The sequence below is a fragment of the Sus scrofa genome, chromosome 2 (genome assembly GCF_054392235.1).
Source record: "Sus scrofa isolate SSC_HxYL_T2T_F1_AM1 chromosome 2, Sscrofa_HxYL_maternal_Yorkshire_Landrace_v2.0, whole genome shotgun sequence".
NCBI classification, from domain to species: domain Eukaryota; kingdom Metazoa; phylum Chordata; class Mammalia; order Artiodactyla; family Suidae; genus Sus; species Sus scrofa.
In genome coordinates, this window is record NC_139384.1 from 5,783,108 (window position 1) to 5,798,521 (window position 15,414).

The window sequence follows — 15,414 nt, forward strand, 5'->3', positions numbered from 1 at the left end:
AGACAGAGTCATTAAACAGTAAAATATGAGAAAACACCTAAAACCCCGCTCCTTTACAAAATCTCTACAACCCACCCTTCTAAAGCATAACACCTGTTGAATGATGCTGGGACATACCCTAACCACACACAGCCCCACTATACATATGTTAAAACTGAAACACCACCGTTAAATCAACTATACTTTTTAAAATTAAAAAAAAAAAAAAAACAAAAAAACTGTAAGAAGATACAAACAAAAAATATCTGGAAACCAGTGCATTTTGATAGAAGCAGTGGCTCTTTCTTGTACTCACCCCCAACCCCATCCTTACTGTTAAACCATTTAAGCTCACTGCAGGGTTCTTTTGCTATGCCTATCATTCTAAAGGAAATGAGGTACTAGTGGCACCACTGATGTATTCTTTAGATGTTGGCAGAACTACCCAAATAGATGATGAAAGGCATCAAAAAATATTACTTACTGACCTAGGAAAATAGCAGAATGCTGCTGGAGTCACAATTTTTCCATCTGGCATGAAGTAAAAGCTGACCAATCTCCTGTTCCCTCAAACACTTGCTTCTCCTAGATCTCGTCCTTGGAAATAAGTCAAGCTAGATGTATTGACTGACTGGGAAGTTGGAATGGTAGTAGTAAAAGTGGGTGACAATTGACTGTTTCTCAAGCAGGCAAAGTCCTACTTCTCAAAACCACTAGCAAGTAGCTGTTTTTATAGCAGAGATGTACCAGAGGGAGAAAGTCTTTAATGGAATGAGGCTGCCTGCCTGAGTTATTCTATATAATCCCTCTTTTTTCTATGTACCTATAAATCTTATCTACAATAAAGAAAATCACTGCAGTGATGTTCACCCAGAACTGAATGTCGGTCAAACTCTATACCCTCCCCTTCTCTTCCAGGGACAAATAAAGAACCCAGACACAAGCCCAAGCAAAAACTCTCTAGAAGCACACATTCCCTAAGTTGAAAAACCATTTATTTCACTGGAAAGAAAAAAGTGATCCAACTCTATGTGTCTACTCGCCATAAGCCTTTGGGCCAAAAAGACTTAGGAGTAGTGACACTCTCACAACACCCACTGGAAGCAGGAGTTGGGGAGACAGCACAACCCCCACAAGTTTCTGCACACAATGAGGCCTGCTGGGAGAATAGAACGTGATGGGAAGCTAAGGAAGTATTGAAGGACAGGAAGAAAGGGGAGAGAGGAAAGGAAGAGGTGTTCTGAACTTAGCAAGGTAAATTAAGGTCCACGGTTCCTGAGGGACTGAACGCACAGAGCCGAGAACGTCCCGGAGACGCAGTACCACGAAGGGTGTATTCTCATGCACAACCGCAGCTCGGAATTTCAGCCCACACACATCCCACCTGAAAGAGAGCACAATACAGGGGCTTTACAGCAAAGCTCAAAAGGGCTTTTCCACTTAACACTTCAAAAAACATCTTTACAAAATATGGTAATTTGACACTTCTTTTAAGTTTACTTGTATCCATCCACACTATCACAATACTCTCTAAAAGTGAAAAAAGCTTGAAGGCCTGAAAGTAACTGGGAAAGTCAAGCAATCCCAGACTAGGGCTTTTCTCTCAATTAAATAACAAATTTTCTTTCATGAGAGTAGGCAGACACTGTATTTCTCTTGACATTAACACATTAGCATTCCTCAGAGAAGGTAACTCCACATTTACAAACTGTCACTGGAGGAGAGGAAAAAGGGAAAGGTGCCAATTAACAATCTGGAGTAAAAAGTATGCCTGAATCTTGGGAGGTCTAAGTTAAAAACCACTTAAGGTCTAGGAAAAAGTAGCACCACCTAAGCTTTGAGACCTGAGGGCCTCCAACTCTGCCTAGGGAAGAAACTAAAAGAATGTACTGGAGGGCATGTATAAGCCACATATCAAGTCACTCAAGTTTCTTCTCCAGCCCTAACAATAACTTCCACCCAATAACCCCAGGCAAGTCACATACCTTCTGCCCTAACCGAAAAGATGACAGTATCACCCACTCTTTTACTATAGGATTACAGATCAATGGTAAAGTCTGGGACAGAATGGGAGCTACTCAAGACAAAGGGTGCTGTGAAACACCCTTTATACAACAGCAATCTCAAATACCTGGAGCCCAAAGCTGGCAAGCGTCGGAAGACAATACACTCAAGCAGAGCCAAATGGATCATGAGGCTCAAAATGTATAGGGGAGGAAAAAGCCAGAGGACTCAAGGTAGAGCTGGTGGTTGAAGAGTGTTAAATTACTAGTGGGAAGATGAAGGGAGTGATCTGCTTATGGCAAAGCTCCCAACCCTGGATTTCAACATTACTGAAGAGTAGGGTTAACAGGGGTGCATACATATTTATATTACTTACACCCTGAAGAAGTGGAGAGGATGTCAAATCTAACACTGGGGGGACAGTTAAAAAAATAAATTAAAAAAAAAAATTGAATGAAGCAAACAGGCTCTTACAGGAAAGACTGGAAGATAAAACAATTGAGTGGGCATTCTATTCAGCTCAGGGAATGAATGTGAACTGAGCAGAAGTTCAACCTAAGTCTATGTCCCAGAATCCTTGTTGAAATCAACTTTATAAATTAAGACACCTTTTTCTATTCCTCTCTGCCCCAACTTATCATCAAATAAGTTTTTTTCTATAAAGTTGGGGGTAAACTGTTCAGGAATGTCAAAACACGTTGCTTCAAGATTAAGACGATGCCATTAGGGTAGTTTCATAGTAACTGGGACCTGAGCAGTGATGACCGATTAACTACAATTACATAGGCTTTATCATTTACAGGTCACATCAGACCTTTCACATAGCATGAAGCAGAAGAGCAAACTTGTAGACCTTAGATGTCACACACCTAGGAATGTCAATAAAGTCTCTGAGAAACAGCACACCTGAGTCTGAATGTCTGGGTTCCAGGTTCAGTTCAATTAGAGCACACAGGTGTGACCCAAGATTAGTCACACCACTGTTTGCTTTTCCAGGCACAAATAGAATCAGATTGACTCCCAGGACTAGAAGCCCTGAAAAATCGGCCATGAGGGTTCAGGATGTTTACGTATTTCAGAAAGTTAAGTAGTTAGAACTTCTCCCTATGCTCTGAACCATGCTAGCAACCTTACCCTAACTTTGCAAAAGCAAGCAAGCAGGGCAGCCTAACTGGAGCCTTTAGGCTGCAGGAGGGATGGCAAAACCAGAACAGGGGACACCCCACCACTCTCACCTCAAGCTTTAAAAGGCTGAATACCGCGCCCGATCCGCATACTGCTCCCGCTCATACCGGGCCATGTCGTACAGGGAATTCCGCGCGGCCGCTGAAGCTTGGGACAACTCACTCTCATGCCCGTAACCGTAGCCCTCTCCAACAGTGGGGACTGGGGCTGTAGCGCGACGCAGGGGGCTCCGATCCCGCCCGTAATATGAAGTGGAAGCTGCAGTAACAGCAGCAGCGGCTGCTGCAGCAGCAGCAGCTGTAGCAGCAGCAGCTCCTGAGGTCGGCAACAGGTGTCTATCGTAGGGATCGAGAGAGGTGGAGGTGAGGTGACTGGCCATGGCTGTGTTCTGGACTTGTGGCAGCTGAGACAAGGTCTGCTCTGCGTAATTATACGCAGAGGCAGCTGCAGCAGCCACTGCCTCATAGGACCGGGCAGCACGGCAGCGCTTGTAGTAGGCATCGAGCGCTCCGTACGCGTTGTTGTAATACAATGAATCCCCATAGCTCATGGTGTAAGGTGTGCGCACTGCTCCATACTGCTCATTATATTGCTCGGTAAAGTCTGCCACTCGGCCCGAACGATCTATCGGACACTCTTTGGACCAGTGCCCCTCTTTCCCGCACCGATAGCAGCCGCTCTGGTCTCCCATCCCGGGCGCAGTCCTAAGCCGGCTGGTGGACAACTGCACGTGCATTCGTTTGCCTTGAAGAAACAGACGCAAGAAGGGTTGCTATCACTCTTAGTCATAGCCCCAGCCCCTACCCCAGACACTGGTCATAGCAATGGCTTTACCTAGACAACTCTAATGCAGGACTCATTGCCTTTCTAAAGTTTTTCTTTAAAAAAAAAAAAAAAAAAAAAAAAATCCAGTACAAATTCAATATTACAACCTGATTTAGGCAAAGATCAATTAAATGAAGAAAATGTTTCAGTTCTAACACCAGCTCCAGGACTAAGAAACTACTCTTGCTCAAAAATAAGCATATAATCCTTTGCCACGTAACTGGACAAAAACTACTCTGAATGTCAAAAGAAACCACACCAAGAGTGCTCCACAACATTCTGACACCTCCAATCTCCACTATTAAGACTCTCGATTTCATTAAGCAGGAGAATGCAAAGGCCAATCCCCAACTTAACCCCAAAAATCAAAGAGAATAGAAAAGTTACCATTGATGGTGATCCAGACTTGATCCATGGCTGAGTGTGGTAGGCAACTTTCAAGATTTTTTGTGGAAAACACCCCTTGTGAATGGGGGAAGGGGGTGAAATATGAGTTGAAAGACTGCTTTCCTCCTTAAGTGGGTCCTTTAACCTACTAGTTCTGATACTAACAAGAACTCTTTATAATCTTTAGTGACCCTTTATAACAGAGTTGAAGAAAACAGGGCAGGCCATTTACAAGACACTTGTATTTTCAGAAAGAATATTATGAAAAATATGGAAGATAAAGGGGAATGAGAAAAGTAGAGAATGACCAAAGATTAATCAATGGATTAAACTGTCCATTTTAGCAAGATTAAAGTACTTTTCCTCTTTAGAGATCTGAGATCCTTAGGGCATGAACCTTTTTTTTTTTTTTTTGCTGAAAATTACAATTTATATTCTGGAAATGAAAAATATTCATTCTGAAAATTTAACAAAAGAAGAAACATTTCTGGAGAAGTTTAAGTTTCTTTTTTTTTTTCCTTTCTCTTTCTTTTTCAGCCACACCCACTGCACACTTAAGTTCCTGGGCTAGGAATCTAATCTGAGCTGCAGCTGTGACTCACAGCTACAGCAACACCAGATCCTAACCTGATGTACTACAACAGGAACCCCAAAAAAGTTTACTGGTAAGAAAAATTCCAGGAAAAGCTTTCCAATACAATTGGCTATCATGCACCCAAGCATGCAGATGTCAAAGAAGTGAATGCTTAGAACCAAGGAAGTCAACAGATAAGTCATCTATTCATCTAACATTACAGAAAATGGTAAATATACAATTCCACCTACAAAATTAAAATTAGGTCCCGAGAGACTAGGAAAGGGAAAGAGAATGAAAGCACCAAAAAAAAAAAAAAAAAAAAAAAAGAAAGAAAGAAAGAAAGAAAGAAAAAGTCCTAGTTTAAACATTATATCTGGTAAGTGTCAGGTGCCAGAGCTAAGATGTGCAATTAAGTACTTAAGTGCTAACCTGTGTCACTGTAGCATCTGCCCACGTGGCCACTTTGGCACCTAACAAAACCAGAGAAAACAAGGGCAACTAAGCAACCAACCATCCCCCTTTCAAGACATAAAGGTCATTAATGTCCTTATCTAAGGATTTGCCAGAAAGGATTCCAAAGCCAGAAAAAACTTAAGTCTTTAAAAATATCTAAAATGAATGCTCCTTAAATGGGCAGATAATAAAAAGAATATACCCAACAGTGAAAAACTGAAAGGGAAAGGGACCCCCCATAATAAATACTGCTACTCTCTAATAAAGAACCTCTTCTAAACAATATTAAGGACAATAACTAATAGTAAAGTAAATAAAGCTAAAATAACTAAGCATCATGAGAGCCCAGACTTCAGAGGCCAAGAGTTATGGTCCTCAGACAGTTTGTATATATCGATCCAAACTATCCTTCCCTCACATGTGTGACTTACAGTCACCACCACCTCTTCCATAGCTTAGAGAAGAATGTCCAAAAATTAGATATCATAAACTCTCCACAAAGCAGCCCTTGCTCCCAATTAAGTTGTTGACGCAAACTAATTCTCAACTTACCAATTAAAAAAGAAAAACAAACTAGACCTGAGAGACCTGTGACATTATTTCTTAGCAAAGCACAGCCAATACCCATGACACAGGGCACCCATTAACTTAAGAGAATGATGATCAGACTTCCAGGTCTAAGAAGGTTCAAGTTAAGAGAAGTAAATACCAAAGATGGCAGCAATGACTCTTAACAATTGAGTGTTGCTCAGGAGAAGGAGCAGCCACTGCCTTGTCTGGGCTAAAAAAAATATGTTAAAAATGTAACAAGGCATTGTGGGAATACCCCAAAATTTAGTAGTAGTTACACCAAAAGAGAAAGGCTTTTTTGACACTGGAAATCCAAAGTGAGTGAAAGAAGAGTTAGCAACTCACCATGGTTACCACCCCCTTCACTACTGCCACTCTGGCCATAGGAACTTCGATCTTAAAGCAAGAAAATAAAATACCTTCCAAATGAACTATCTATCCATAGTATCACTCATGCTCCCTTCCAGGCACACTAATAATTCATCTAACAAGGCTCCAAGACAACACCCATCCAAATGCTCTATTCACCAAGGATATTGAACCAGTCAAAAGGTATTGTCATCACTGCCCCCCAACTCAGAAACTCCTGAGATTAGCCTCAATTCTAAAGTGTTCTCATCCTCCAATCAGAACCTCTTAGTACAAGTGTAACAGAAAAACAGTAAGTACTATAGCTCTTAAAGACACTAGTTCTCTAAAAACTAGTTTAACAACTAATTACATTTACTGGGAAGCTGTAATTGGGATGAGGTGGGGAGTTTAACAGATAATCTTAACTCTTAAATAACATCGCTTAAGCCAGCTTTTGCCAGGTCCTCCAAATGCAAAATAACATGTGCTAAAGCAATAAATTTCAGAGTGGACCACTGCTATACGCTCCACTCAAAAAAAAAAAAAAAAAAAAAAAAGACGACGACAAAACAACTAAAGAACTCTTCAGAGAAAAGGATTTCTGCACTAATAGGCATAAAAGCCTAGGGGCTCCAAACTATAGCCAAGTGGTTCTTCTCCTAGACTTGATTTGCTCTAAGTAAAGCCTCTAAACCACATGCTTTCTCCATTTTAAGTCCATCACCCACACTTAATCTTCACCATTAGCCTGCCAACAGCTGTATCTCTATCCTAGACCTCTTCCTTTACTTATCCAACCTATCTTCTACACAAAAACTTGTGCTCAGTCCTCTTCCCAAAGAGGGTGGTTCACCTTGAAACTCTGTGTTGTCAAGGCCTCTGATGGCCTCCACTGCATCCTCTGCCCGCTCCATGTGTACGAAGGCATAATCTTTCACGATGTCACATTCGATGACTGGACCGTACTCCTCAAATTTGGCCCGAAGCTCTTTGTTGGTGCAAGTAGGACTGATGTTGCCTACGTGCAACTTTGTGGAGGTTTTGCTCTTATTCTTGCTGGCTTCCACGTTGATGTTCACCCCGTGCAGCTTGTAGTGGTGCAGGTTGCGAATGGCATCCTCGGCCGCCGTCTTGTCCTCTATGTGTACAAAGCCGTAGTTCTTAATGATGTCACATTCCAGCACCTTCCCATACTGCTCGAACAGTGAGCGGATCTCCTGCTCTGTGGCCTCCCGGGGCAGGTTTCCAATGAACAGCTTCACCATCTCGGACACAGCCTAGGCGAGAAGAAACAAAAATTCTAACAAAAGACCTCAGGCCCACATCAGTTACCAATTTCGGTCTGACAAATATTGCCAGTTTTCCCCCTCTAACACACTTCACACGCACACCTCTACAACATCATCAAAAGGAAATGGAAATAAGGAGGCCCGTTAGACTTCCAGCTGTGGAACCTATAAAAACATGAAAGCATCTATAACAGAGCTCTTTAGTAGACATAGACAAAGGATTTGCTAAGAGTTTCGTAGTTCTTCCAAACGGGAATGGAAACGAAAAGTGAGGGCATAAATGTAGCCCGGGGGGGTGGTGTTACTGGGCTTCCTATCCACTGTAAAAAAGAAATCTCTAACTACCCTGCTAGCTGGATTGACCGTCTGAAATTATGAACTGGGTCGTCTTCTCATAACCAAAGAATTAGCCACCATTTCCGGAAAATTGGACCTTGTAATAGCTACGTTTTAGGGCTTCCCTTGGAAGCAGTGAACCGGTGCCTTAGGCCGGAGACCGAAGCGTTCGGGGACCACAGGAAGTGCTGGAGCGGGGAACGCCTCTCTAGGGGCGCCGTCCTACAAGCTCCTGCAGAATAGAGAAACGCATGGCCGGAGAAGGGGGCTTCAGACTCACCAGCCGGCCAACGTCTCGAGGCTTGAGAAATTCTCGAAAAAGGATCTTAATTTCTAAGTCTAAGGGAAGCGCGGTTATCTCCGTGGAAACCACGAGGCTGTAAGCCAGGCAGAGAGGGCTAGGTGGGGAGAAGGCAAGGTATTCTCTGAGGAGATCGTGGGGGAAGGGCTGCTTCAGGCTTACCGCGCAATGCCGAGCACCGAGGTCGTCTCTCAGTGACGGGTGCGGAGGCCACAACCCCACTAGGACAGCCCTGAGGCGCAAAGAAGGAGTTAAGATTTAACGAGACAAAAGAAAGGCAGTGGAGGGGTTCGGAGTCGCTCACCCGCACGAAAATCAGCAGGGGCTCTTCCTCGCGGCGCGGACGCTCCTGACAAAACGCTAAAATGGCGGCGGCCGCAGAAGTGACTCTGGGTAGAGGGAGGTGAGCCTATCACAGGATTGGCTGCTCAATAAAGTAAAAGGCAGGCGTTCCCGTAGATCCTCTTCCTGATTGGTTACCACGAATGCCAATTACCTGAGGCCGGGAAGAGGTGTAAACGTCAGTAACCCCGAAGCGTTTAGACGAAAGCCAATGAGCACCTCTCTCGAGAAGCCGAAGTCATTGATTGGGTGAGAGGTCGGCGTGAAGGCGGAACTACCAACGTGGGCTTCGCTGGCGGGGTTCCGCCCGCCATTAGGCGGAGCGAGTTAGAGCTCTGGTGTGGCGGTGTTTAGCTTCATGGCGCCAACTTTGTCAAGCTTCCACATCTCGCCAATCCACGTGCGCTCCGTTTTGCCTTCTCCTCCAAATTTAAACTCCCGAACACCAACCCCTTGCAGCCACGATGCTGCGGATGGTAGCTTACGCAGACCCAGAAACCAGGTAAGAAAACAGCGTCCCACCTAAAAAAACCAGCCTCCTCCTTTGGCCAAGAATTTACACCGGATCCCGGAGCAAACCCCGAATTGAAACTATTTTCATGGGTGGTAAAAGGAACGCTTAACGGGTTCAGCTTCAATTAGGGTATAAAGTCCCCGAGGCGGGCTCGGTTGAGGGCTGCATCACTCGGGAGGCACCGTGGAAGCAAGTTCCCTGGGGGAACCAACCTCCCAGGGTCCAAGACGAAGAAAAGACTCCTCTGTGTGACCGTGGAGATCGAGCAAACACCCCCACCCTGCCCTGAGGAAAAAACTGGAGCAGAAAAGTTTTTTGCTTTATTTTATTGGGCGCCATCAACCAAAGCTGTAGGTTTATAACTCCTAGAACCGATCTTAGAGGGAAGAGCCTAATCACAACCAGCTATAAGCAAAATACAGTAACAGCACTCTGGATCCAGAGTCCAGCTTCCCTTATCACTTTTCAAATCATCTTTTGGCTTCTTCACATAATACCATATTCATTGAACAAGCAATGATCCTTATGCAAAGCAGCTTTTGAAGAGGTTTTTTGGGGGGGGGGGTGTGGATGGAAGAACTTAAGATAGCACAAGTAGAACATACCACCGTTCAAAGCACCCCCCCTTCCGTGGGGTGTGGATCATAAAAATGGTGAAGTCAAAGTTATGAAAATGTATTTTAAAACCTGACATAACTTAAATCAAATGGTGGGAAACTGGTCAAGAATTCATTCTAGAGTGGGAAAAGGTAAGAACCTAAAAATCAGAACAATTACACGAGGTAGTAGTGGTCACTACTCTTGGTCCATTTTCATTGTGGATCCTGATGCTGACTGCAACCTTACCAGTAAAGGCCACAGGGATCAGCGATGAAGAAAGCCAACTGCATGTTAGTTGCAAGTGAGCCCTTTTGAAGGGGGCCTGCATCAGGAGGTGATCACCTCTCAATTTGTGTAGGGAAACATATCTGGTATAGAAATCCTTTCATCTTCTTGTTCCTCCAAATGTTTTATCCTAATAGCCCTAGAAATAAAACTTTATTCCAAAATACCAAAGCATATGAGATCAATTCACTCTATAAAACTAGGAATGTCTCCAAATCCAAAGGGAGAAAGCTGGGAATAAAATCTCAGGATCACAACCCAGGCCAGTTTGCTGACCACCGTCCACGCTTACCCCCAATCTAAGTACTTGATTTGCTTTCTGAAAACCCTCAAAGTAGAATTATATTTCTTTCACTTTGCAAGTTCATCCAACTGAATACACCATATTGAATCAATACCCTTTTAAATTAAAACCCATAGCACCTGGAAGTTTCAAACCCATGCCACATAATCTGATTCTTGCCAGAATCTCCCACTGTGAGAACTCTGAACAGCCAAACACACACCCCACCCCAACTATGCTCCAGCACAATGGCCTCTTTGTGCCAAGCTCATTCAAATTGAAATATTACTTCTCCAGGTTCCTCACAGCCACCCATCTCAAGACATCCCTCCAACTCCAACCCTACCTTGGAACTCTATCCCATGACTCAATGATATTTTTCCAAATACTTACCACCACTTGAAATCCTATTTGTTGGTTCATTATCTGACTTCCTTCCATCCCCTGCCCCCAGCAAATAGTTGTTCTACCGGGGCAAAGACCTTTTCTAGTTGCCTATTATCCTATCTTAAAATTGCACCTGTCACAGAGTAGGCAACCAAATATTTGCTAAGAAATGAATAAATGAACGCATGAGTTAACTTCTTGACAACCAAAAGGAGAGAAATGACTTTAGATTTTTCAGTCAATAGCAGCTTAAGAACATGGACACTTAGTATTAAAAACAAGCAGTTTTACTCTTATCACGTAGTATTCTTTCCAGTCTCCCTTAAACATAAAAAGCAGGTGCCCAAAAGCTGGGGTACTGCTTTTGATCACCAGGATTACATCTGACAAATGTGCAAAGTGAAGCTTGAAGTAGGGAGATTTGTAGCTTCATTATCTCCATATTCATGGTCACTTACCCAACTGTATTTACCAAGAACTAAAGAAGCTTAGTGTTTGCCCCTTAAAAACAAAGGTTTTTAAACTAAAGGTATCGGGTCCAAATCATCTACCTTACCACCCCCACTACAGAGAATGGGATGTTTTAAAAGCACCTTGTCTGGAACGCTGCAGGTGCCATTTTGGTGATTCTTCTGATCAGGTTACCAAGCCTCTAAATTAAAAAAAGATAAAGTGACCTGTCCAAAGTCATCTAGAAAGCTGATGTTCTGTCAGGGCCAAATATATTTAGCTTCATAAGTATAAATATAGTCTGGCTGCAGATCTTGAAGAGATAAGAAAGACTGGAGCCTGGATTCTTGAAAGGAAAAGGGAGATGAGAGACAAAGCCAAATTCAGGGGATAAACACTGGTGTCAGTAAAAACCACTCAAATGCAATCAGCAATGTGCATTTGTTTTAAACCCTTTCACACCCTTAAGAGTGTACATAAGTATACAACTCATATATCTAGTAAGTGACCCTGCTTCTGGTCCAGAAATGAATTACTGGTCTAATGGGAGCTCAAATTAAAAACAAGTCTTCTGGAGTTCCCATCATGGCGCAGTGGTTAACAAATCCAACTAGGAACCATGAGGTTGCGGGTTCGATCCCTGGCCTTGCTCAGTGGGTTAACGATCCAGCGTTGCCCTGAGTTGTGGTGTAGGCTGCAGACGCGGCTCGGATTCCGCGTTGCTGTGGCTCTGGCGTAGGCCAGTGGCTACAGCTCCGATTCGACCCCTAGCCTGGGAACCTCCATATGCTGTGGGAGCAGCCCAAGAAATAGCAGAAAAGCCCAAAAAAAAAAAAAAAAAAAGTGTTCTCTGGGCTGTTCAGAGGGAGAAACTAGGCCAGTCAGCAAGCTCCTAGGCCTCCAGTCCCACTGCCAGCCTTCCCTTCATGTCTGAGCTGGTCTCCTACCTTACACCTTTCTTCTCCAAAACTAGGAGAATCTGATCCCGGGATACAACAGTGTTGTCTGAGACCAGAGGTGGCCAAAACTGGTATGGTCCATTGGCCTACATCACACCCAGATACCACTTATCACAGAAATCCCCTTCCTGGGAGTTACCATTTGTGGTGCAGCAGAAACGAATCTGACTAGAATCCATGAGGATGTGGGTTCGATCCCTGGCCTCACTCAGTGGGTTAAGGATCTGGTGTTGCTGTGAGCTACGGTAGTTAACAGACGCAGCTTGGATCCTGAGTTATTGTGCCTGTGGCATAGGCTGGCAGCTGTGGCTGATTTGACCCCTAGCCTGGAACTTCCATATGCCGCAAGTGCAGCCCTAAAAGCAAAAAAAAAATCCTCTCCCTTCACTCTTACTCATTTTTGCTGCACTAACACCTACATTTAAAGTCCTTTCCTCAGCTGTGTCCTCCAGTAGGCCATTCTGATCTCCCCAGAATATTCTAACCCACTATTTCAGAAATGACTAGCATTTAATAGGCAGTGACTACATATGAGGCACTACACTTGATACCTGTTATTTGCCCTCCCAACAGTAGCACTGACTACAAGCAAAAGTTCTGGGTGGTTCAAAATGGCTGGTTCAGTTTCTTCATCCACTTGCTTTCTACCCATGTCATCTTGAGGAGTTATTTAACTTAGAGCCTCAATTACCCAACTTATATAATAGGTTTAAAAGTACCTAATACGGGATGTTCCCTTGTGGCACAGCGGGTTAAGGATCCAGAGCTACTGCAGCTGTGGTGTAGGAAGAACTGCAGCATGGGTTTAATTCCTGGCCGGGGAACTTGCACATACCGCAGGTGCAGCCCCTGCCTCCCCCACCCCAAGTACCTAATATATTTGAATTGCAGTGAAGACAAAATGAAATTAATGTAAAAAGCAGAGTTCCCACTGTGGCACAGAGGGTTAAGGATCAGAACTGCCGCAGCTGGGGCAGTTTATAGCTGTGGCTCGGATTCGATCCCTGGCCCAGGAACTCTGTATGCCACGGGTGCTGCCGAAAAAAGGAAAAATAATATATACATGAAAAGCACTTTTATCAATTCTTAACATGTGTTCAATAAATGTTTGCTATTATCCCCATTTTACAGATGAAGTTGAGGTAGAATTCCCAACATATCTGAGATCACACAGATAAGTGGCAGAACCAGGATTCAAACTCAAGCAGCTTGATTTTAGAGCCAACACTCTCAGTAATTCGCTCGATGCCAAGTCAATTTTCAAATCAATCAAATCCCATCTCCACAGTTTTCTCTAGTGGGACTGTCCCATCCTCTCCTTCCTTACCTACCTCTTCCCTGGCATTGCTTAACTAGTTCATCAAGGTAGGTAGTACTACATCCTCCAGACTATAAACTCCCCAAGGTCAGCCCAAGGGTTCAGCTATCTGAACAGAACACAGTATGTCTAATGATTTACAGCTAGATTTGAAATTACCTTAAGAACCCCTTCACCCCACGCCCGGAAAACTCTAGATTCTACCCTTTACGACCTTTTTAAAGATACCTACAAAATTCAGGTGAATAGGAATTTTCCACCTATCCCATCCATCTTATGTTCTTTATTACCCAAACTAACGTTACACACTGGTCCATAAATCTAGAAAATTTATTTCCATTATGACCACAGCCATCCCATGTTGCAGTCAACTTACTTGGCTTCATAGGACAAAATGACTAGAGAGCCAATAGTCTGTGCACAGACATTGGTAGAGCTTAACCGATGGGCACGACCAGAAAGGCAGCCTACCCGTAGAGGCTGACCACTCAGTGATGTAGTCCAAACCTTACAAGAAAACAGGCTGACAAAGTGAGAAGCCTTTATGTGGTCTTATTCCGGGAATAAACCATCTCAACCTTCTCCAATGAAGGCCAAGTTATAGAGGTGACAGATACGAAGTGCAAGATCTGAAGGACACTGGGAGCCCATATTCCCACCCCTTTCCCCAAAACACACATTAAATGTCTACCCTCCCAATCATCAGCCCAACCACCTCCAAGTGATATGACCTGGGAGATCAGAAATCCACAAAAAGCAAAGTATGAGGAGTGGGCTATAGGATTGACACAAGTGACATAATTTAAAAGAGAGAGGGGGAATTTTAAACCGATCAGCGAGAAAGAAAAATGACAAATGATTCATTTAGCTTTAGCTCCTTCTAGCTTTGGCAGTGGAGGCAGCAAGGGCATCAGGACCCAAAGACGATGAGCAGTGATCATCTAGGCCAGGTCACTCTGAAGAACCCGGGCTGCAATAAAGAAACATCAACATGGGCCCCAAGAGCACATCGGGCTATTTTTCACAGGAACCATGGGACAGTGGCAGAACCCTCACTGGACAGAAAGGAAGACGACAGAAAGCCACACTGACAAAGAAGTAATTAAAACACAGAGGCCACAATCACAGAGCTAAAATCAGCCAACCCTTGATTTTCCAGGGAAATGACCAGAGTTAAAAGCCTACTAACTTGGCCCTGAGATAACCCCTCAACTGTAGAAAAGTGACAAGAAACCTAACAAACTCCCCCTCCTCCAAGTCTTGCAAAGAAATGAAAAGGAGCAGTAAAGCACCTGAAGGCAAAGCAGTGAGCAGAAAGGAAAACAAGGAAAAGAGCTACGGCCCCAATACCCCTGAGATTATCCCAGTTAGCATCCACAAGAAGGAGCCTACAGTTATGTAAAGACCATATGCTTCTGCCCACTGGGCAGAGAAGGAAATAGCCGGGCAAACTACTGTCACAGGCAAGGTCACAAAAAACCAAGGAAGGAGGCAAGAGAACCCATGCGAATTCCACCTGACACACACACACCCCTCCCCAAAATCACCTTGCCCCAAAAAGACTCCCAAATCAAATCACTAAAGCCCACTTTCCCAAAAGAACATGGTAGGTTTCCCGTTACCATCCGACCCAACCAGTCTTCCATTCACCCATCAAAAAGCCCAAGCCTCCGTCTTGTCCACAGCTGGAATTACTGTATTTTTCACCCAGGTCCTCTGAACCCCTGGGTCCTAGAATAAAACTATCAATTCCTCACCCTATCCCAGCATCCGTACTTGGTCATGCTCGCACTTCACCCCCTTCCCAGAGTCAATTTTAACACCAAGAACCCGACTTTCAGGTGACTACGATGGCAGGGGTTGGCAGGACGCAGGAAGGATGCTCCATGGTGATGTTCAACAGGCGAAACACCAGATCTATGGCTAGAATGCCCCATACCTTCTTCCAACTGTCCCATCCATGGGGCATTACCAGTGACATGACCCCCACCCCAACTACTGGCTGGCTCCTTTGCAGGT

General features: G+C 44.1%; 1 protein-coding gene across 5 annotated transcripts; it reads right to left on the reverse strand.

Moving 5' to 3' along the window:
- Positions 1-957: 957 nt before the first annotated feature.
- RBM4 (RNA binding motif protein 4) lies at positions 958-8,627 on the reverse strand. 5 transcript variants are annotated; one of them, XM_021076813.2, is made up of 4 exons: positions 8,562-8,627; positions 7,185-7,608; positions 3,219-3,912; positions 958-1,363 (listed from the first exon to the last, which is right to left on the reverse strand). In XM_021076813.2, exons 2-3 carry the CDS (start codon positions 7,594-7,596, stop codon positions 3,227-3,229), a joined length of 1,098 nt encoding a protein of 365 aa, XP_020932472.1. In that variant the 5' UTR covers positions 7,597-7,608; positions 8,562-8,627; the 3' UTR covers positions 958-1,363; positions 3,219-3,226.
- Positions 8,628-15,414: the final 6,787 nt, after the last annotated feature.

Coding starts and splice junctions, on each gene's coding strand:
- RBM4 (XM_021076813.2), bottom strand. CDS start 7,596: ATGGTGAAGCTGTTCATTGGAAACCTGCCCCGGGAGGCCACAGAGCAG. Junction 3,913..7,184: donor TGACAACACAGAGTTTCAAG/GTGAACCACCCT, acceptor TGTTTCTTCAAG/GCAAACGAATGCACGTGCAG.